This window comes from Pagrus pagrus (assembly GCF_965226575.1).
Source record: "Pagrus pagrus genome assembly, contig: HAP1_SCAFFOLD_430, whole genome shotgun sequence".
In the NCBI taxonomy this organism is placed as follows: Eukaryota; Metazoa; Chordata; class Actinopteri; order Spariformes; family Sparidae; genus Pagrus; species Pagrus pagrus.
The window spans coordinates 1-18,519 of NW_028175035.1; the positions used below are offsets into that span (position 1 = coordinate 1).

At 47.4% G+C, this 18,519-nt stretch overlaps 2 protein-coding genes across 2 annotated transcripts; both read right to left on the minus strand.

Moving 5' to 3' along the window:
- Nucleotides 1-779: 779 nt before the first annotated feature.
- LOC311254131 (tetratricopeptide repeat protein 19, mitochondrial-like) lies at nucleotides 780-6,587 on the minus strand. The gene is made up of 11 exons (XM_084384531.1): nucleotides 6,486-6,587; nucleotides 4,969-5,195; nucleotides 4,758-4,849; nucleotides 4,494-4,604; nucleotides 4,331-4,369; nucleotides 4,124-4,180; nucleotides 3,963-4,024; nucleotides 3,789-3,883; nucleotides 3,216-3,379; nucleotides 1,061-1,223; nucleotides 780-979 (listed from the first exon to the last, which is right to left on the minus strand). Exons 1-11 carry the CDS (start codon nucleotides 6,578-6,580, stop codon nucleotides 822-824), a joined length of 1,263 nt encoding a protein of 420 aa, XP_084240657.1. The 5' UTR covers nucleotides 6,581-6,587; the 3' UTR covers nucleotides 780-821.
- A 2,477-nt stretch (nucleotides 6,588-9,064) lies between these two features.
- Nucleotides 9,065-17,736, minus strand: LOC311254130 (uncharacterized protein; the record flags this gene model as incomplete). Its single annotated transcript, XM_084384530.1, has 8 exons — nucleotides 9,065-10,892; nucleotides 12,312-12,450; nucleotides 13,388-13,561; nucleotides 16,167-16,194; nucleotides 16,558-16,616; nucleotides 17,003-17,094; nucleotides 17,214-17,324; nucleotides 17,661-17,736. 8 exons carry the CDS (start codon nucleotides 17,734-17,736, stop codon nucleotides 9,553-9,555), a joined length of 2,019 nt encoding a protein of 672 aa, XP_084240656.1. The 3' UTR covers nucleotides 9,065-9,552.
- Between the last annotated feature and the right edge of the window lie 783 nt (nucleotides 17,737-18,519).

The following is an 18,519-nucleotide window of genomic DNA, read 5'->3' on the forward strand; positions in this document are numbered from 1 at the left end:
CTCCCTCCTCCTCCTCTCCTCCCTTCCTCCTCCTCCCTCTCCTTCTTCCTCTCCTCCTCCTCTCCTCCTCTCCCTCTCCTCTCTCCCTCTCCACCCTCCTCTCCTCTCCTCTCCTCCTCTTCTCTCCTCCTCCTCCTCTCCTCTCCTCCCCTCTCCTCCTCTCTCCTCCCCTTCCACACCTCCCTCTCCTCTCCTCTTCTCTCCTCCTCTCCACACCTCCTCTCCTCTCCTCTTCTCTCCTCTCTCCCACCTCCTCTCCCCTCCCTCTCCTCCTCCTGTTTCCCAGGCTCTAGTTAATCATGTGTTTGTGTACATGGTGTCTGTGTTGTCTGCTCTTTGTTTACTGTCATCACTCTGCTTTTATTCTGACATGTTCTGTAAACACACAGGACGTCGCCTGCGTCACGCTCTGTGGGAACTCCTGATGAAACGATGAATCACTTTGCAGCTGTCCACAGAGAAACACACAAAACTGTCCTCGACCAGAACACCTGTCTCAGGTGATTCACCCCCTTGTGGCCTTGTACTTCCTGTCTAATGAACCCAGTTCCAGTCTGTTTGATGCTGATTTATTTCAGGAGCAGCTTCAGTTTCACACACAACACAGAAACATCAAACTATGAATCAGTCCTGAATCTGAAGGTTCCTCCTCTGGAGAACATGAACCTGATCCTCAGAGCTGGACAGCACATGAGGATGTTTCAGGAGAACAGGAGGACCTGATGTTCTGGGGAGGCACTGCAGGAGGTCACAGGTCACCAGGATAATGGAAAGTCAGTTTGTTGCTGTGGACCAGCAGACTGATGGACTCAGGGGCTCCATCACTTCTGTGCTGCCTCCTCGACCTCCTTCCTCTCCTGGTTCCTCTTCTTCACCTCCTTCAGTCCCTCCTGGATCTTGTCCACAGCCTCCTGGTCTCCGGCCTGCCGTGCCAGATTCAGGGCCTCCTGGTAGAACCGCACCGCGTCCTCCAGCTGGCCTGAGGACAGACCACAAACACAACATCAGACTCAATAAATTCAGCTGTGTGTCAGAGTCATGACCTATGACTTCTCCTGACCTTTGTGCAGCAGGATGCCGGCCATGTTTCCCAGCAGCACGTGTTGGTCCGGGTGTCCGGCAGAGCGGCTCAGATCCACGGCCTGCTGGACCAGCACCAGGGCATCGTCATGGTGACCTTGCAGATCCAAGATGGTAGCCAGGTCGCTCATCAGCACCAGAGTCTAACAGGAGACATGATGATGACATCACTTCATATCTCTGCAGAATCACAACATTTCCCTGTTTCCAGTTTTCCAACCCAGTGCTCATACTGTTCCCAGTGTTCCAACCCAGTGCTCATACTGTTCCCAGTGTTCCAACTCAGTATTAATACTGTTCCCAGTGTTCTAACCCAGTATTCATACTGTTCCCAGTGTTCCAACCCAGTATTAATACTGTTCCAAGTGTTCCAACTCAGTATTAATAAGGTTCCCAGTGTTCCAACCCAGTGCTCATACTGTTCCCAGTGTTCCAACTCAGTATTAATACTGTTCCAAGTGTTCCAACTCAGTATTAATAAGGTTCCCAGTGTTCCAACCCAGTGCTCATACTGTTCCCAGTGTTCCAACCCAGTGCTCATACTGTTCCCAGTGTTCCAACCCAGTATTCATACTGTTCCCAGTGCTCCAACCCAGTATTCATACTGTTCCCAGTGTTCCAACCCAGTATTCATACTGTTCCCAGTGTTCCAACCCAGTATTAATACTGTTCCCAGTGTTCCAACTCAGTATTAATAAGGTTCCCAGTGTTCCAACCCAGTGCTCATACTGTTCCCAGTGTTCCAACTCAGTATTAATACTGTTCCCAGTGTTCCAACCCAGTGCTCATACTGTTCCCAGTGTTCCAACTCAGTATTAATACTGTTCCAACTCAGTATTAATACTGTTCCCAGTGTTCCAACCCAGTGCTCATACTGTTCCCAGTGTTCCAACTCAGTATTAATACTGTTCCAACTCAGTATTAATACTGTTCCCAGTGTTCTAACCCAGTATTCATACTGTTCCGAGTGTTCCAACCCAGTATTAATACTGTTCCCAGTGTTCCAACCCAGTATTCATACTGTTTCCAGTGTTCCAACCCAGTGCTCATACTGTTCCCAGTGTTCCAACTCAGTATTAATACTGTTCCCAGTGTTCCAACCCAGTATTCATACTGTTCCCAGTGTTCCAACCCAGTATTAATACTGTTCCCAGTGTTCCAACCCAGTGCTCATACGGTTCCCAGTGTTCCAACCCAGTGCTCATACTGTTCCCAGTGTTCCAACTCAGTATTAATACTGTTCCCAGTGTTCCAACCCAGTGCTCATACTGTTCCCAGTGTTCAACTCAGTATTAATACTGTTCCCAGTGTTCCAACCCAGTATTCATACTGTTCCCAGTGTTCCAACCCAGTATTAATACTGTTCCCAGTGTTCCAACCCAGTATTCATACTGTTCCCAGTGTTCCAACCCAGTATTAATACTGTTCCCAGTGTTCAACCCAGTGCTCATACTGTTCCCAGTGTTCCAACTCAGTATTAATACTGTTCCCAGTGTTCCAACCCAGTATTCATACTGTTCCCAGTGTTCCAACCCAGTATTAATACTGTTCCCAGTGTTCCCACCTAGTGTTAATACTGTAACCAGTGTTCCAACCCAGTGTTCTTAGTGTTCCAACCAGTGTTCCTAGTGTTTACAGTGCTCTGAGAGTTCCCAATGTCTACAGTATTGTCAGTGTTCACACTTTCTACAATGTACCAAATGTTCCCAGTGTTTAAGTGTTCCCAGTGTCTGCTGTGTTCCCCTTGTCTATAGTGCTCCCAGTATTCCCACTGTTGCAATGTTACCACTGTCATGAGATTTCCAATGTCCCAGTGTTCCAGTCTTTCAAATGTTTCCAGTGTGTGCCCGTGCTCCCTTTGTCTACAGTGCTCTCAGTAGTCTCACTGTTAAAATGTTACCGGTGTCCTGAGTATTCCCAGTGTACTCAGAGTTCCCAATGTTCCCAGTGTAACCAGTCCTTCAAATGTTCCCAGTGTTCCCAGTGTCTACCGTGTACCGAATTTTCCAAAAGTTATGTGTTCCTATCGTGTGCCGTGTTCCCCTTGTCTACAGTGCTCCCAGTATTCCCACTATTTAAATGCTACCAGTGTCCTGAGTATTCCCAGTGTTCCCAGTGTGTACCTGCTGTCCTACCTGTGGGTGTGTGTCTCCCTGCTCCTGACGACAGATGTTCAGGGCGCTCTGATAGTCCTGCCCAGCCTGCTTCAGGTGCAACGTTGACGCTCGGTATCGAGCCCGCGAGTCCAAGCACAGACCGAGCAGGAGGCGGGTGTCCTTCCTCAGAGCCTCCTTGTCCTCTGACAACAACAACAACAACAACAACAACAGACAGTCTAAACCTGAACGTCACACTGCTCAGTAACACCTGTTCTAATTGGTGCAGCATAGGATCATATGACGGCTGTGTCAGCAAGAATCTGACGTAAAAGTTTGACTGAGTTTATTGGTTCAGTCTTTTCAGTTCTCTGGCTCAAATGCAGCCGGAGGACGTCCTGCCCGTCACCAAGACAACCCCACAATCATTTGCATCGTCACATTGGACACCTCGCTGCAGCTCTCTGCACCAGTCCAATTCTGGAATGGACTCTGGTGGGCAGGGCCACACTGTGACTCAGTAATTGTTACTTTAAGAAAAGAAGGTTTAAAATCCCTGCAGACGTCTCAACTGACACCATCAACAAAATAATACAACACAGTCAGTCTCACCTGTCTGCTCCTCTGCAGGGACCTCCTTCTGTTTCTCCAGTTTGGCCTCCAGAGACTCCATACAGAACCTGAACCCATGCTCCGCAAGCTCCGCCCTCAATACACACAGACACACACAGAGTCAGTCCTCTGACAGGAAGCTGAGGTCAGAGGTCAGCAGGTAAATGTTCTCACTTGTTCTGTTCGGCGTAGATGCTGGCGAGTTTCAGAGACATCTCAATGACAGCGTTATCGTCCTGGAAACAGACAGGAAGTCAGTGAAGACAGGAACAGCTGACTGAGGACACACACACACACACACACACACACACACACACACACACACACACACTGACCTCTGGTGTTCCTCCTGACAGCATGAAGCTCATCGCTGCTTTGAAGAGTTTTTCCGCCTGAGACGAAGAAGAGGAGAGACGATGATGATGATGATGATGATGATGAAGGCTGCAGTGCTTCACACCCTCTCACTGCTGTTGCCATAGTGACACAGAACAGGTTTATTAAATACTGTAAGTAAGAAGCTGTGATTGGAAGATACTCACGTTGTCCAGCTGACCCTGAACGTAGGCTAGATTCGCCATCTGAGGAGACACACAGGAAGAGGTCAGAGGTCACAGCTGCAGAGGTCACAGCTGCAGAGGTCAGAGTTCACAGCTGTAGAGGTCAGAGGTCACAGCTGCAGAGGTCAGAGGTCAGAGTGTTTACCAGACTGTAGGTGTAGATGATGGCCTGGTTGTTGTGAGTCTGATGAGCCAGAACGACGGCTTGATGGAGGAAACCAGAAGCTGCCTGCAGCTGTCCACGATACACACTGAGCTGAGAGAGGACACACACATTACTACTGCAGTACTACAGTACTACACTACTACTACTACTACAGTACTACTACAGTACTACTACTACTGCAGTACTACAGTACTACACTACTACTACTACTGCAGTACTACATGTGATGTATGGTGATGGTACCTTGGCCTTCTTCAGCAGCAGGATCAGCTCATCTTCTTTCCTCTGTGCTTCATCTCGTCGGTCTTCATCAGAACTGCTGAACAGGGAGAGAGCTGCACACACACACACACACACACACACACACACACACACACACACACACTTTGGTTACTGATGGACAAGGAGACAGTAAAATGGCTTTCTGAACCGAGTTTGGTGTGATTGAACGTACCGACAGCCGCCCACAGCACTCCTCCTCCTCCTCCTCCTCCTCCTGCTCCTCCTCCTCCTCCTCCTGCTCCTCCTCCTGCTCCTCCTCCTCCTCCTCCTGCTCCTCCTCCTGCTCCGCCACTCTGTGTGCTGAGGTTTGTACTGATGGGCTCATGTCTGCTGACTTTTACCCAGCAGGCCGAGCGCTTCACCTCCTCAGACTGTGACGTCACAGAGCCAGTCTGCGGCCTGATAGTGTCAGGAGAAGAAGAAGAAGACAATGTGACATCAGACTGAGCCAGTTTATTAACACACAGCTGTCCACAGGTGTCCACAGTGAGACACAGTGAGACACAGTGTCCAGCAGGTGGAGCCATTGTGCCTCAGATCACTGAAGTCATCTCAGCAGCAGGTTTACTGAGAACAGGAACATGAAGGACACAACATGATCAGGTCAAACCATCATGATGGTCTCTGTCTCTACCTGTCTCTGTCTCTCTGTCTCTGTCTGTACCTGTCTGTACCTGTCTCTGTCTCTCTGTCTCTCTGTCTCTACCTGTCTGTCTGTACCTGTCTCTGTCTCTCTGTCTCTACCTGTCTGTCTCTGCCTGTCTCTGTCTGTACCTGTCTCTGTCTCTCTGTCTCTACCTGTCTCTGTCTGTACCTGTCTCTGTCTCTGTCTCTACCTGTCTCTGTCTGTACCTGTCTCTGTCTCTCTGTCTCTACCTGTCTCTGTCTCTACCTGTCTCTGTCTGTACCTGTCTCTGTCTCTCTGTCTGTACCTGTCTCTGTCTCTCTGTCTCTACCTGTCTCTGTCTGTACCTGTCTCTGTCTCTCTGTCTCTGCCTGTCTCTGTCTCTCTGTCTCTGCCTGTCTCTGTCTGTACCTGTCTCTGTCTCTCTGTCTGTACCTGTCTCTGTCTCTCTGTCTGTACCTGTCTCTGTCTGTACCTGTCTCTGTCTCTCTGTCTCTACCTGTCTCTGTCTGTACCTGTCTCTGTCTCTCTGTCTGTACCTGTCTCTGTCTCTCTGTCTCTGCCTGTCTTGGTCTCTCTGTCAATTCAATTCAATTCAATTCAACAAGCTTTATTGGCATGACTGTGTTTTACAATATTGCCAAAGCGTTAGGACTACAGAAGAAGAATACGTAGATAATTAATAATCTTCTTTATAATTGTCTCTGGAGGCCAAACTGGAGAAACAGAAGGAGGTCCCTGCAGAGGAGCAGACAGGTGAGACTGACTGTGTTGTATTATTTTGTTGATGGCGTCAGTTGAGACGTCTGCAGGGATTTTAAACATCTTCTGCTGCATCTACAGCAGCGGCTCTTCTGTCTCCCGGTAGATGTTGTAGTTTTTCTGTCTGAGAGTTTGCTGAAGTTTGAGGTTCTGCATGTGATGTTGGTGTAGAGCTGGTTCTGATGTCTGTGTATGTGTCACAGTGCAGCAGGAAGTGCTGCTCTGTCTGCACCTGTCTGTGTGGACAGTCTCTCTGTCTCTCGGTCTCTACCTGTCTCCAGGTGAGTCTGACACAAACTGACCTTCCAGCTGAGATCCGTCTCACGTGTCCTCCTGAACACTTGAACCTGCTCAGAGTCTGACTGAGGACAGCACGGCAGACATAGGACGCCGCCATCTTTACTATTTACATAACGAGCGGAAGTCACGAGGTGCGACTCCCCGCCTTCAGAATAAAAGCAGCGGACGTACAGACGTGAATTTGCAATAACGTTAGAATCAATGTAGATTATATTGTAGTGTGTCCTTAGTGTTTAGGTATTCAAGGACACAAGTGTATTATTTGTCTTGTATTAGTATTCTTTGGACATTATAAACTGAAATGAGCAAAATAAACTAAATATGACATGAGATGAATGCTCACACACACACACACACACACACACACACTCACACACACACACACACACACACACACACACACACTCACACACTCACACACACACACACACTCCAGAACACATGAAAATGATAAACATAAGATAAAGTTGATTTTTATTTCATTAACTCAGTTACGTTTCTTCAGCACTATTCATGTGATGACTGTCTTATTGAAGTTTTACACATTTGATGAGGTGATAAATGAACAGTGGACACGTCTGTGAGAGCTGCTCATGATGAACACTAATAAATTAATACTGATTCACAGGAAGAAGAACGACGATGAAAGACATCTGAGATTAAAAACATTTGACAGTTAAAAGAATCTAAAACCTTCTGAAGCAAACTTTAGTTTATATCAATAACAAGAAGACAAGGCAACAGTTTATAGATCACATTCATAGATGAGTCCAGGTCTTCATTTGTACTGATCAGATCGTCCCGATTTACCTGTCAGACACACTGAAGGACACAGGTGAACGTTCTGTACAGGAACGACATGTTTCTGTACGGAGAGCCGACAGGAACAAAACTCACCTCAGCTTCAGCTCATAGGAACAAGAAAACACGTTCAAGAAACAGTCTCAATATGAGACCTGAACGGACCAGAGGACAGAGTCTGTGTCTCACAGGTTAGTCTCAAGTCCTGGCTGGTACAAGTCAAGACACGTAAGTCCTCAGTCAAGTCCCAAACCAGGACTTGACTGAGGCCTAAATCAATCCAACAAGTCCCAAATCATGTCCAACAACAAGTCCTCAATTATGTCCACAAGTCCCAAATACTGTCCAGCAACAAGTCCCAAATCATGTCATGGTCGATCTACTGGTCTGCAGTGTATCTGGAGAGTTTATTGGCTTTTGTCTTTTAAATATTATTCTCAATCTTTGGACTTGAGGACGATTTCAAGTCCTGCATATTCGAACATCCCAGTCACTGTTGTTACAGCTGAAGTCCTGCTGCAAGATTGATTAGATTTTATCAAGATGAGTCTGAAACCATCAGATGTTGATGTCCACAGAGCTGATCAATAAACTCTGTAGGAGCCAGATTGGTAATTTTCTTTGTTTATGAGTGTTGTACACATTTGTGCCAGTAGGTGGCAGTATCTGTTTAGGCCATTGCTTTGTTTCTATATAGGTAGGTGGGTTAATCAGCACAGGTGCGCACGCTGGGGAATCCATACGGTTTTTGACCGTGCCATGGCGTGTAACGCCGCAGGTCAGAATATTGTGTTATTGTGATAGTGAGTACCTATTATATTATTTGAGTCGGCTGTGTGTAGCCTAATAAATCCACAACAAAGAGAAGTAATGCTCGGACATTTGCTGTGTTATGCACCTACACCGGAATGCGCCTACATCTACACTGGCACACGTACAAGCCCTTTAAACCTCCAGCCTGCGCCGATAGTGACAAAGGGCCACTATAAACTCTGACTCAGTTCAGGTCTTACTGTCCTGCATGGGAACAAAAAATAAAACATACTAAAGCAGATCACCCAGTCTCTGTACACACACACACACACACACACACACACTTGACTGTCTATACCTGTGAGGACCATGAACCTTCAAACCATCTGAATGAGCTGAAGACATCAATTACTTGTCAAGTATTAAATTAACTACCAACTATTTAAATAATGACTTTAATCTCTTTGCGTGTCTCCACTCTGCCGTCAGCTGAACTGAAGATCCGAGTTCTGGACAAATAACATTTGAGGTCGAAACGCTGATGGACATTTTTTATCATTTTATCATAATTCATAGACCAAAGAACTAATTGATTGATAGAGAAAATAATTGACGGATTAAGACCCTTTAATAAAACTGACACTGGTCCTCATAAAGATAGAGAAACAGTCACAGCCACACAGTGAAACCTCTGTTCAGAATGATGTTAATGTTTTATTTGACTGAAAATAAAAACAAAAATGTTGGACTGCTCCTTTAAAATGAGCTGATGTTTGTTTTTAAATCAACGTCCAGATGTTCGTTCATTAAATGTCTTCTAGTGTTTCTGACAACAAGCAGCAGTGGATTCATGATTCTTAGTGTTTCATCTCGCTCGTCTCTTTAACGTCCAATCAGATTCTGAAGAAGTTTCTGAGCAGCTGACAGCAGCGCAGGAGGTATCAGTTACCTCAGTTACCTCAGTTACATCAGTTACCTCCTCAGTTACTATATCAGTTACATCAGTTACCTCCTCAGTTACTATATCAGTTACCTCCTCAGTTACTATATCAGTTACATCAGTTACCTCAGTTACCTCCTCAGTTACATCAGTTACATCACCATCAAACTTTGGCCCCATTTTCACTCGGTGTTTCATGTAGTCAGACAGTGTCCATTCAAAGTGTTTTGCAGTGTACTCATCGATGTAATAGATTACTCTGATACTGGAGAAAACTTAAAATCGTGATTCTCGGGGGAGGTCAGCAGAGTCTTTGTTCTCTGATCTCTAAGTGGATTTCTGGACGGAGATCAGAGACAATGATGTCACACTGCAGATCAGTGTCAGTGTGTCTTCATCTCCGTCAGCTGCTGACAAAATACAATCACTCACTTCCTGTCGTCTTTACAGCACCTGCATGCACCTGTCCCTCCACCTCACAGCAGCTCTGACTCCTGCCTCCTCCTTCACCTCCTGCTGAGGAGGTGTCTCACAGTCCGACTCCTCCAGGTGTCTTCATGTCTCCAGGCATCGGCTCACTTGGTCGGCTGGTGGTCGGTGAACCTCTTCAGGTGGTAGCGCAGCACGCCTTTGGTTTTGAATGTCTTGCCGCAGCTGCAGGCGTGCGGCCGCTCGCCGGTGTGGTCGAGCTGGTGGACGCGCAGCAGCGAGCTGGTGAAGAAGAACTCTCCGCAGGTGATGCAGTAGTGGCTCTTCTCTCCGGTATGTTTGGACCTCTGGTGGCTCAGCAGCGAGCCTGACGTGATGAAGCTCATGCCACAGTCCCGGCAGCCGAACGGGCGCTCGCCAGTGTGGATCCTCTCGTGGGCCCGCCAGGAGTTGTGGTAGGAGAAGGACTTCTCGCAGTATGAGCACTGGTACAGCTTCTCCTTGGTGTGGCTGAGCCGGTGCATCTTCAGGTAGTGAGCGATGGTGAAGCTCTTCCCGCAGTCGTCGCAGGTGAATGGCTTCTCGCCCACGTGGAACAGCGTGATGTGAGACCGGAGGTGGGACGACTGGGTGAATCTCTTCCCACAGGTGGTGCAGAGGAACGGCCGCTCTCCAGTGTGGGTGACCATGTGAGACTTGAGGTGGGGCGACTGCGTGAACCTTTTCCCGCACTCAGTGCACTTGTAGGGCTTGAGTCCGGTGTGCGTGCGGTTGTGCAGCTTCAGGCCCTGCAGGCTGGAGAAACACTTGCCACACTCAGTGCAGTGGTAGTCCTTCAGGTCCTCGTGGGTCCTCTGGTGGCAGCGCAGGCCGCTCAGCAGCTTGAAGCCTTTGCCACAGGTTGGGCACTTATGAGGCTTCCTGCTGGAGTGAGTCACCTGATGGAGCTTCAGACTCTGGGGGTTGCTGAAGGTCTTGTTGCACTTGAGGCAGGGCAGCAGCTTCGGGTTCTTGTGCGACTTGCGGTGGAAGTTGAAGCCCTGGTAGGAGACGAACATCTTGTTGCAGACTTTGCAGTGGTAACACTTCTCCCCTTTGTGCACCTTCAGATGATCATTGAGCTCGTCCTGCTCGCTGAAGCCGTCCCCGCAGAACCAGCACTTGAAGGGTTTGGTTCCCGAGTGAGTCCGGTGGTGGGTCTTCCAGTCCCTCTTCAGGGCGAAGGTCTTGTCACAGTACGAGCACTGGTAGGGCTCCTTACGGTCGTGGATCTGCTGGTGGAGAACGAGGCTCATCAGGGTCGGGTAATTCTTTCCGCACTGCCAGCACTCGTTGGCTTTCTGTCCTCGGTGTGTCCTCCGGTGAGCCTCCAGGTGAGACTGCTTGTAGAAACCTTTGTTGCAATGACAGCAGTAGATCATCTTCCTGCCCGTGTTAGTGGCGTTGTACTGCCTGGATCGCTGCTTACAGAGCTGAGGATGGTCATCTGTGAGGACACAGAGGTCAGAGGTCAAGTCAGAGGAAGATAAACTGTACTTAAAGGAGTGAGTGGAAGTTACTTTGTAACAGCATCAGTAACAGTATCAGCATTTTTCTTTGTCTTGACTCAAGCAGCTGCACGAGGACGCAGAAATAATTGATTAGCCTAATTTGTTCGTTTTTTAAAATCTGAAATGTCTAAACTCTGATTTCTTACCAGGGTTTCCCCCAGAAAACTTGCTAAGCCTGGTGGTAGGTTGGAAGGGCGGCCCACCGGCGGCGAAGCATGTTTTTTTTGTGACAGGGGCCAGCAACTGACTGGTGGCAGTGCCCTGTCGGTAACAGATTCATGACGTAGTAGAATTTAGACTGGTTCCATACTGCCTCGCATTAAATCAATGTTAAAGGTTGACTGGAAATTTGAAAAAATGACTGTAATAATCAATGTAATCATGTGTTATTATAAGACATTTATTGACAATATTTAAGCGCCAACGTCTCACAAACGCACCACTCTTGAAGTACTGTTCAACACGTACTTTAGGAGCTAGTAAAGGCATTTTAAACCACCAATTATGGCTTCATGCTCTATGCTCCATATTAATCACTGGCTCGAATGCTGCAGCGATTGAAGCCTACAACATGAAAACAGTGCAAGCTAACTATTGGATATGTCATAATAGATATTTCATTATAATCAGTGACATATATTTACATTTGAAACAATGTGGCATTGTTTACATGTGCTTCTGCTTGCTGCCATATTGATGCTGGTGCGATGGTGGAGAGACTCAACATGAGTGTTTAGCACATCTTGCCTATAAGTAGTGCAAGGAGCTTCAATAAAAGCTCTGGTCGAGGATCCCTGCGTTGCCCGCTGGCGGTGGCTGCGACAGACTCGGCAAAACATACCTAAAACCGAAACCTTGACTCTATTAAAACAGCTACCGCCATAGCTTATCTAACGCTGAATTTAATAGCGGTGTTTTACTACTAAACCACTGTGAAATCAGCTCACTTAATATTGTTAATATTTTCACGTAGTAATTGGTCAGGTACAGCCACCCGCTGAATTTCAGGTCCACCAACCAATTTTGATTAAATCCGCTGGTTCTGTTTCCCATCGCGGCACGGAGAAGGCTGCTCTGCCACTGCAGCGGACGACGAGCTAACATCCATGCTAGCTGCCTCATCGACCGTGGCTCAGCAAACGTCGCGCCGCTGCACTCCTGGTCAACAGGTGAACCAGCGGGTTCAACGTCTCCGCCTTTGTTCGTCCGACTTCGGAAGAAAAAGTCCAACGTGTTGACCATAAGATGTCGCCATTGCGTGTTCAACTTTGTAACTGATGTATACAAACCTATTTTAAATAAACGATGCTTAGCCGGCGGTGGGAAATATAAGCCTGGCGGGAAACCCTGCTTACCCAGAGACAGGAAGTCCCGCCCCTGCAGCCACGCCCTGCAGTCAGTCAGTTTGACGGACAGCCTCATGAGGACAGGATAGGACTGGATCTCCACGTCGCCGTCTGGCTCCGTTTTGATCCGAATGTCTTCAGCTGCATCCTGAAATAACAAATTCTGACTTTAATAAACAGTCAGTGACACGAACGTCTTCTGTGGAGAATCTGTTGATTTACATGGACTGTCGTTTGGACCCAACACACACAGCTGGTGTCAGAGCTGCTTCTGTTCCTCTGAATGATTTGAATCTTCAGAACCAGTCGACTGATTTGACAGTGTTTGTAATTGTGTCGAGGTTTGAACTAAGCTAACACGGTGAAGGTGTCACTCAGGCTTCTGGATCATTGTCACCATATTTCTCAAACGATGGATTGATGGAGACCATCGGCAGATGATTGATCAGTGTCAGTCTGATACAACATGAGCTCCACCTCATCAAATACAACATCCTGCTTTACATTAATGATGAGTCACAATCCTCTGGCTTCACTGACTTCATACTTAAAGTACATTTTCATCATTAAAGTTACATAATTCTACTTCAGTAACATTATAAATGCAGGACTTTTACTTGTAACTGAGTATTTCATTAGCACCGTTACTGCAGTACAGCACCACAGTACCTCCTCCAACACATATACAGAGTATAGAGTCATTATCATCACAAACTGTTCCTCCTCTTCAGGTGGACCGCAGGCCTCCACCTCAACCAAACCCCATTCAGAATCCGCTCGTTTTAATAATTCATTTAAAAGAAGCTTTAACGGCTCTGTGCTCTTCACCTGGAGCAGATTTCTACCATGTTGAGGCCGAACCGACCAGAACACCGTAACAATGTCTCCTGTCATCTCTGGGTCAGTTAGTGTGGACGCTCAGACAACAGGCCGGCTCTCTATTATTGTTCAGTTTATGAATGGAGTTTGGCGACAGGTTGCCTCCCCTCTGATCTGGAGGCTAGCTCAGTTAGCTTAGCTCAGCTAACAGCTCCGGTGTGAACTCTCCGGTTGGAGGAGCACGGCGGCTCTGTCGGTGTGTTTACCGGTGAGGCCGTGTCGGTGTCCATCCCGCCGGTCCGGCTGCTCAGTGAAGATCCGACGGTTCCGGTTGTAAAGTTGTCGGTTGATCCAGAGGAGCGAACAGCAGCAACTTCTCCTCCTGCTCCTGCAGCAGCAGCTCGGGTCAGCAGCTGGCGACTTCCGGGGAAAAGTTCAACCTCCAGAAAAAGAAAAACTGATCAAAGTTGAAAAACAGAAGAGCTTCAACAAACTGATCGATACAGAGAAGAAGATCTTCAGATCCACTGAGGATCCATTTTATTACATAGTCTCAGAGCTAAAGACAAAGTGTGTCTGTGGAGCTTCACTCTGGAGATCGATGGATGTGATCAGAACTGATCCTCTGAGCTCATTGATAATCTGCTCTAAGGGGCGGGGCTTACGAGCATGGTTCGTGACATCACAAACAGTTTAGCAGCCAATCCTGATCCAGTATTCAGGAGACACAGGTGAGACACCTGCAGCCTCTGGTGCTTCAACAAAGGAGAAGACACCTGAGACTCAGAGTGTGTTCTTGTTACCCAGGAGGGTCCAGGTCCTGGACCTGGTCCTGGTCCTGGTCCTGGTCCAGGTCCAGGTCCTGGTCCTGAGTTCAGCATGACTCTTCTTGTATGAGTTGACAGAGTCATGAGATCTTTATCGTTATTAAACGCTAAAAACAAAATAAAGATGGAAATGCAATGTGATGAGTTCACTGTCAGCTGATCAATGTGATGACGTCATTAAAACCTTTAAACATGTTGAAGATTCTAACAGCTGATCCTGATCAGCTGATCACATTCATACTGACACCATCAGGTGAGCAGTGCTGGCTCTGGGTCGGCTCATCATCCACCTCCATTACACTCAAGCTCCTGAGCTGCAGTCAGACATGACCCGGCCCAAGTCAACTTGTACTTCAACTGAACAGCGTCGGACTTTGTGTGTGTGTGTGTGTGTGTGTGTGTGTGTGTGTGTGTGTGTGTGTGTGAGACTAATAGAGCCCTTCTGTTTATGTCTTTAATCCAGACTAAGTGATTATATTTAATATAGTGGAACCACGAGGATCCCAGTGTCTGAACAAACAGCTTGGTTCTGGTTTCACATGTAGACACCTGAATCTGACAATAACAGAGTCTCATTATAAAGTCAGACAAAATGATCTCACAGGTCAGGATTTGTTTTAGCCTGGTGGAACTTCCTGTGTTCGGTCTGAACCCGTCAAAGGAAACGTACACTAATGTTAGTCCAAAGTGACGGTCCTGTCCAGACGAGACAGGAGTTCACAACGTTACGAGCTGAATGAAGGTTTGAAACTGAAGACGTCCCCTCGGCTCCACGTGAAGAGGAAACAATAAAAACACAGATGAAGTAAGAAGTTCATTTATTTAACACGTGATCAGTTTAATACAGAAACAGTTCAGAACAGCACCGACAGTCTGTTTAAAACATTAAAACTACCTGAAGTTTGATGAGTGAGGCTGTATTCGAAACCGCATACTACCGTACTGCCTACTACATACTGCGTTAGTATACATTGTATACTGCGTACTGCGTTAGTATACACTGTATACTGCGTACTGCGTTAGTATACACTGTATACTGCACTGAACGTGGGATTCAGCATGCTACTTCAGCAGAGCGACGCCGTTCACACCGCAGTATGCAGTAGCAAGTTTCCCAGAATGCACTGCCAGCGACCGGCAGCGGTAGTTGTAAAACAGGCGCAAAGCTGTTTTATTTCCCGCTGCAGCGCTGTTAATATGTCACTTTATTAAGTTTTAACATGTTTTCATGTAGAAAGTAACCGTTCAGACCCCCAGTGTGCGGTTAGTTTACTCAGATGACGGCTGTTTAGTAATTTGCCTCGATGTTTTGGGAGAAGTGAAGCTCCAGAAGGAGCGGCTCGTCTCAGAGGCAGCAGCCCGTCTCCAGAGGTGTTCGGCCGGCCAACATGCGTCGTCGTCCCGGGGGAGACAGCAGGCCAGTTATCTTAACGCTAGAGGGAAGCTTCATGTCTGTAGTGGACAGTACACAGTACAGCGCTGTCTCTGGAGCTCTGTATGTACAGAAGTCACCAAATATTAATAAAAAAATGTTTTAATTAACAGAGTACTTTGTTTCATTTCACATGTACAACAGCCTGGATTTCTATTGTACCTACAGCTCTCGTCACAACAGTCAGCAGCCTGTGACTGTACTTATGTTGTGTGAACAAACATAAACGCTGTACTGCTCCGGAGTACGTGACGAGGACGCCATGATCCCGGCTCCAGCGCATTGCATTGTGGGAAACAGTAGGCAGAGTAGACTGGTCGGACGCATACTGGAAATATTTTCTGAATCAGTACGACATCCAGGAACTTTTCTCATACTGCAGATTTTGCTTTTGTTTGCATACTGCATACTACATACTGCATACTACATACTACATACTACATACTGCATACTACATACTGCATACTACATTTTGGCCAAATCAGTACGTACTGGCAGTATAGTATGCGGTTGCGAATACAGCCTTAGTTCTCGGGTCATACGTGTCACTTCCTGTCAGTGAACCATCAGAACAGAGGACACATGGAGCAGACCAAGTCCAAACTTCAGTCTGAGTTCGTCTAAGAGACAGTTTACAAAGATCCAAAGCTGTGAAACCTCAGGACACAAACAGAACTGTTGCCATGTCGGACTTTAGAATTGTATTGAAGTTTTAAAAGTTGTGACCGCCCGACTTTATTCTACAGAAGAATTCACACATCACATCAGAAGAGCCGCTGAAGTTACCTGAAGATCAGACGGAACCATCTGGACCCTGAGAGGACGACAGACAGAATCAGATTCAGTTTGACAAATAATGACATGTTTTATATTAAAGCTTTTAACTGCAGCCGTCTCCACAATAACAGGAGTTTGTTCTGTCGTTTCTGACCGACTAACAGTTGACATGTGGGTCGGGCCGGAGCCGAGACTAACTGCTTACTAGACGCTCTGTATGCTGCGTGAGTGGCTGATCAGCTGGAGCATCTACAGATTATGATTATCAAACAAACTGATCATGTGACCTTCAGTCAGCTGTGCTGGGATCAGACAAACGCTTCGGTCGGTCTTTGTCACGGCGCCCCGCTCTGAGAACACGCTGCCTGACGGGGGCGCTACAATTCGGCCTTTTGTTCACATCATCTCCCAGCAGAGACTGACCCCGCCCACTGTGACATCACACGCCAGCTGAGTGAGCTGATACGATGACATGACACTTACCACTCTGACATCACAGCTTCCTCTTCTGCAGGTCACCCAGGGCGTTCTGTGTGAACCAATCAGAGCAGAGTAACTCAACAGGGAGGCAGCGTGAGCACATATTAGCATCAGCCAGACGTTTTCACACAGCTGCTAACGAGCTAATGCTAACACATGAGTAGCATGCTAATGCTGAATCACAGCATGACAGATCTGTACATGAAGCTTCTGGATCAGAATACGCTTCGGTCCGGTTTTGTCAGCGCCCCCTCGTGAACAGACTGCTGCGGGGGGCTTCAATCGGCCTTTTGTTTCATCACTTCCAGACAGACCTGGTTCAGAGCACATGGAAGCCCAGGACCTGGACCACAGTCAGAACTCACAGCTGATCTGGTCCCACTCTGCCCTGTGGGTTTGGTGTGTTCAGTGGATCTCACCTTCAGGTCCAGGGCTGAACAGCAGGAGGTCGTGGAGGCTGGAACAGTGAGAAAAACACAATCCGTTAGTCTGGTCTCGAGTTGTTACGGTTTGAGTCAGTGCTGGATCCATTAAAGTCCAGGTCCTGATACTCACACCGGGATTACATGATCAGACCCGAGACCTTCAGAGCAGATGAGGTGAAGCAGCCATCACGGTTAAGCTTCAGCACTGAGCAGCACCAACCAGCCTCCATCACCTCCACACGACACCGAACCGTCTGAGACGCTGCACGAGGGTCACGTGACCTTTAACATCACAGCCATGTTTGTGACAAAGACGACCAGAGGAGAAGCTGAGACCCGGACCGGTCCAGAAACACGAGCAGTCCGAGCAGACACAGCGCTGCTTCCGTCTGCGGACCAGCCAACCGCCATCTTGTCAAACATTCCCGCCACAGTTCGTCTCATCCGGCTGCCCTTTAGAACAAAGGCCGGCTGCTGCCTGGTCCTCAGAGAAAGCTAAAGCTAAAGCTAGTGTTAGCCTCTGCTGCTCAGTGAGCGGCTTCATACAACTCACTGATAACAAGTCTACAGACCGACAGAACCGGAGCGGCTCAGTCACCGAACCTCACCTCGTTAGGTCTCAGGGCCCCGAGCTCACGGGACAGTCCCACAGTTCGTCGGTTGGTCGGCGCCATGTTTGCTTTATACAACACCGCAACCAATCACAGGTCGCTATTCTTCTTCTTCGGGTGTTTTTTGTAAGTGTCACACAGCTCATGTGAATGGCCGCCATCTTCTGGAGTGAAGTGGATCTTTTTTTTAATAATAATAAAAATTTAAAAAAAAATCAAACTTTATTAGCACATTAGCACAAAGACAAAACATAAACAACATGAACAACAGGGAGTATTAAAGGATAAGTACCGTTTTTTACAACCTGGACCTTATTTCCAGCAAAAGATATGGTCATTTACTCACCCAGATAACTTTGGTGTCATTCGGCGTCGTTCGGACGAAATTAGATCCAGTGTAGCGGCGATATATCCATATAATGGGAGTAACGGGGCATCGACACACAGCCTCTATATAGCGCATTATCTGCCACGAAACTAGTTAATTTCATCAATATTTTGTTATGAAATGCTAGCGCTATTAGCCTCTGAGTCCGGGCTCGTCTATTGTCAACATCCGGGGTCTGTAGGTTGAGCTACTACCTCTGACCTGGAAGATGTCTTCTCTGAGCTGCGCGCACCCGCGACAGCCCAGCTTGTTTACCTGTAGCTGCTACTGCTAGTTTGACCCCGGATGTTGATAACGGACGAGCCCGGACTCAGAGGCTAATAGCGCTAGCATATCGTAACAAAATATTAGTGAAATGAACTAGTTTCGTGGCAGATAATGCGTTATATAGAGGCTGTGTGTCGGTGCCCCGTTACTCCCATTATATGGATATATCGCCGCTACACTGGATCTAATTT

What these genes read in the sequence shown, in the direction of transcription:
- LOC311254131 (XM_084384531.1), bottom strand. Translation starts at nt 6,580, where the DNA reads ATGGCGGCGTCCTATGTCTGCCGTGCTGTCCTCAGTCAGACTCTGAGC. An exon ending in TGCTGCTGAAGAAGGCCAAG is followed by an intron (nt 4,605 to 4,757) that starts GTACCATCACCA and finishes GTCCTCTCTCAG; the next exon opens with CTCAGTGTGTATCGTGGACA. An exon ending in TGTCAGGAGGAACACCAGAG is followed by an intron (nt 4,025 to 4,123) that starts GTCAGTGTGTGT and finishes GTCTGTTTCCAG; the next exon opens with GACGATAACGCTGTCATTGA.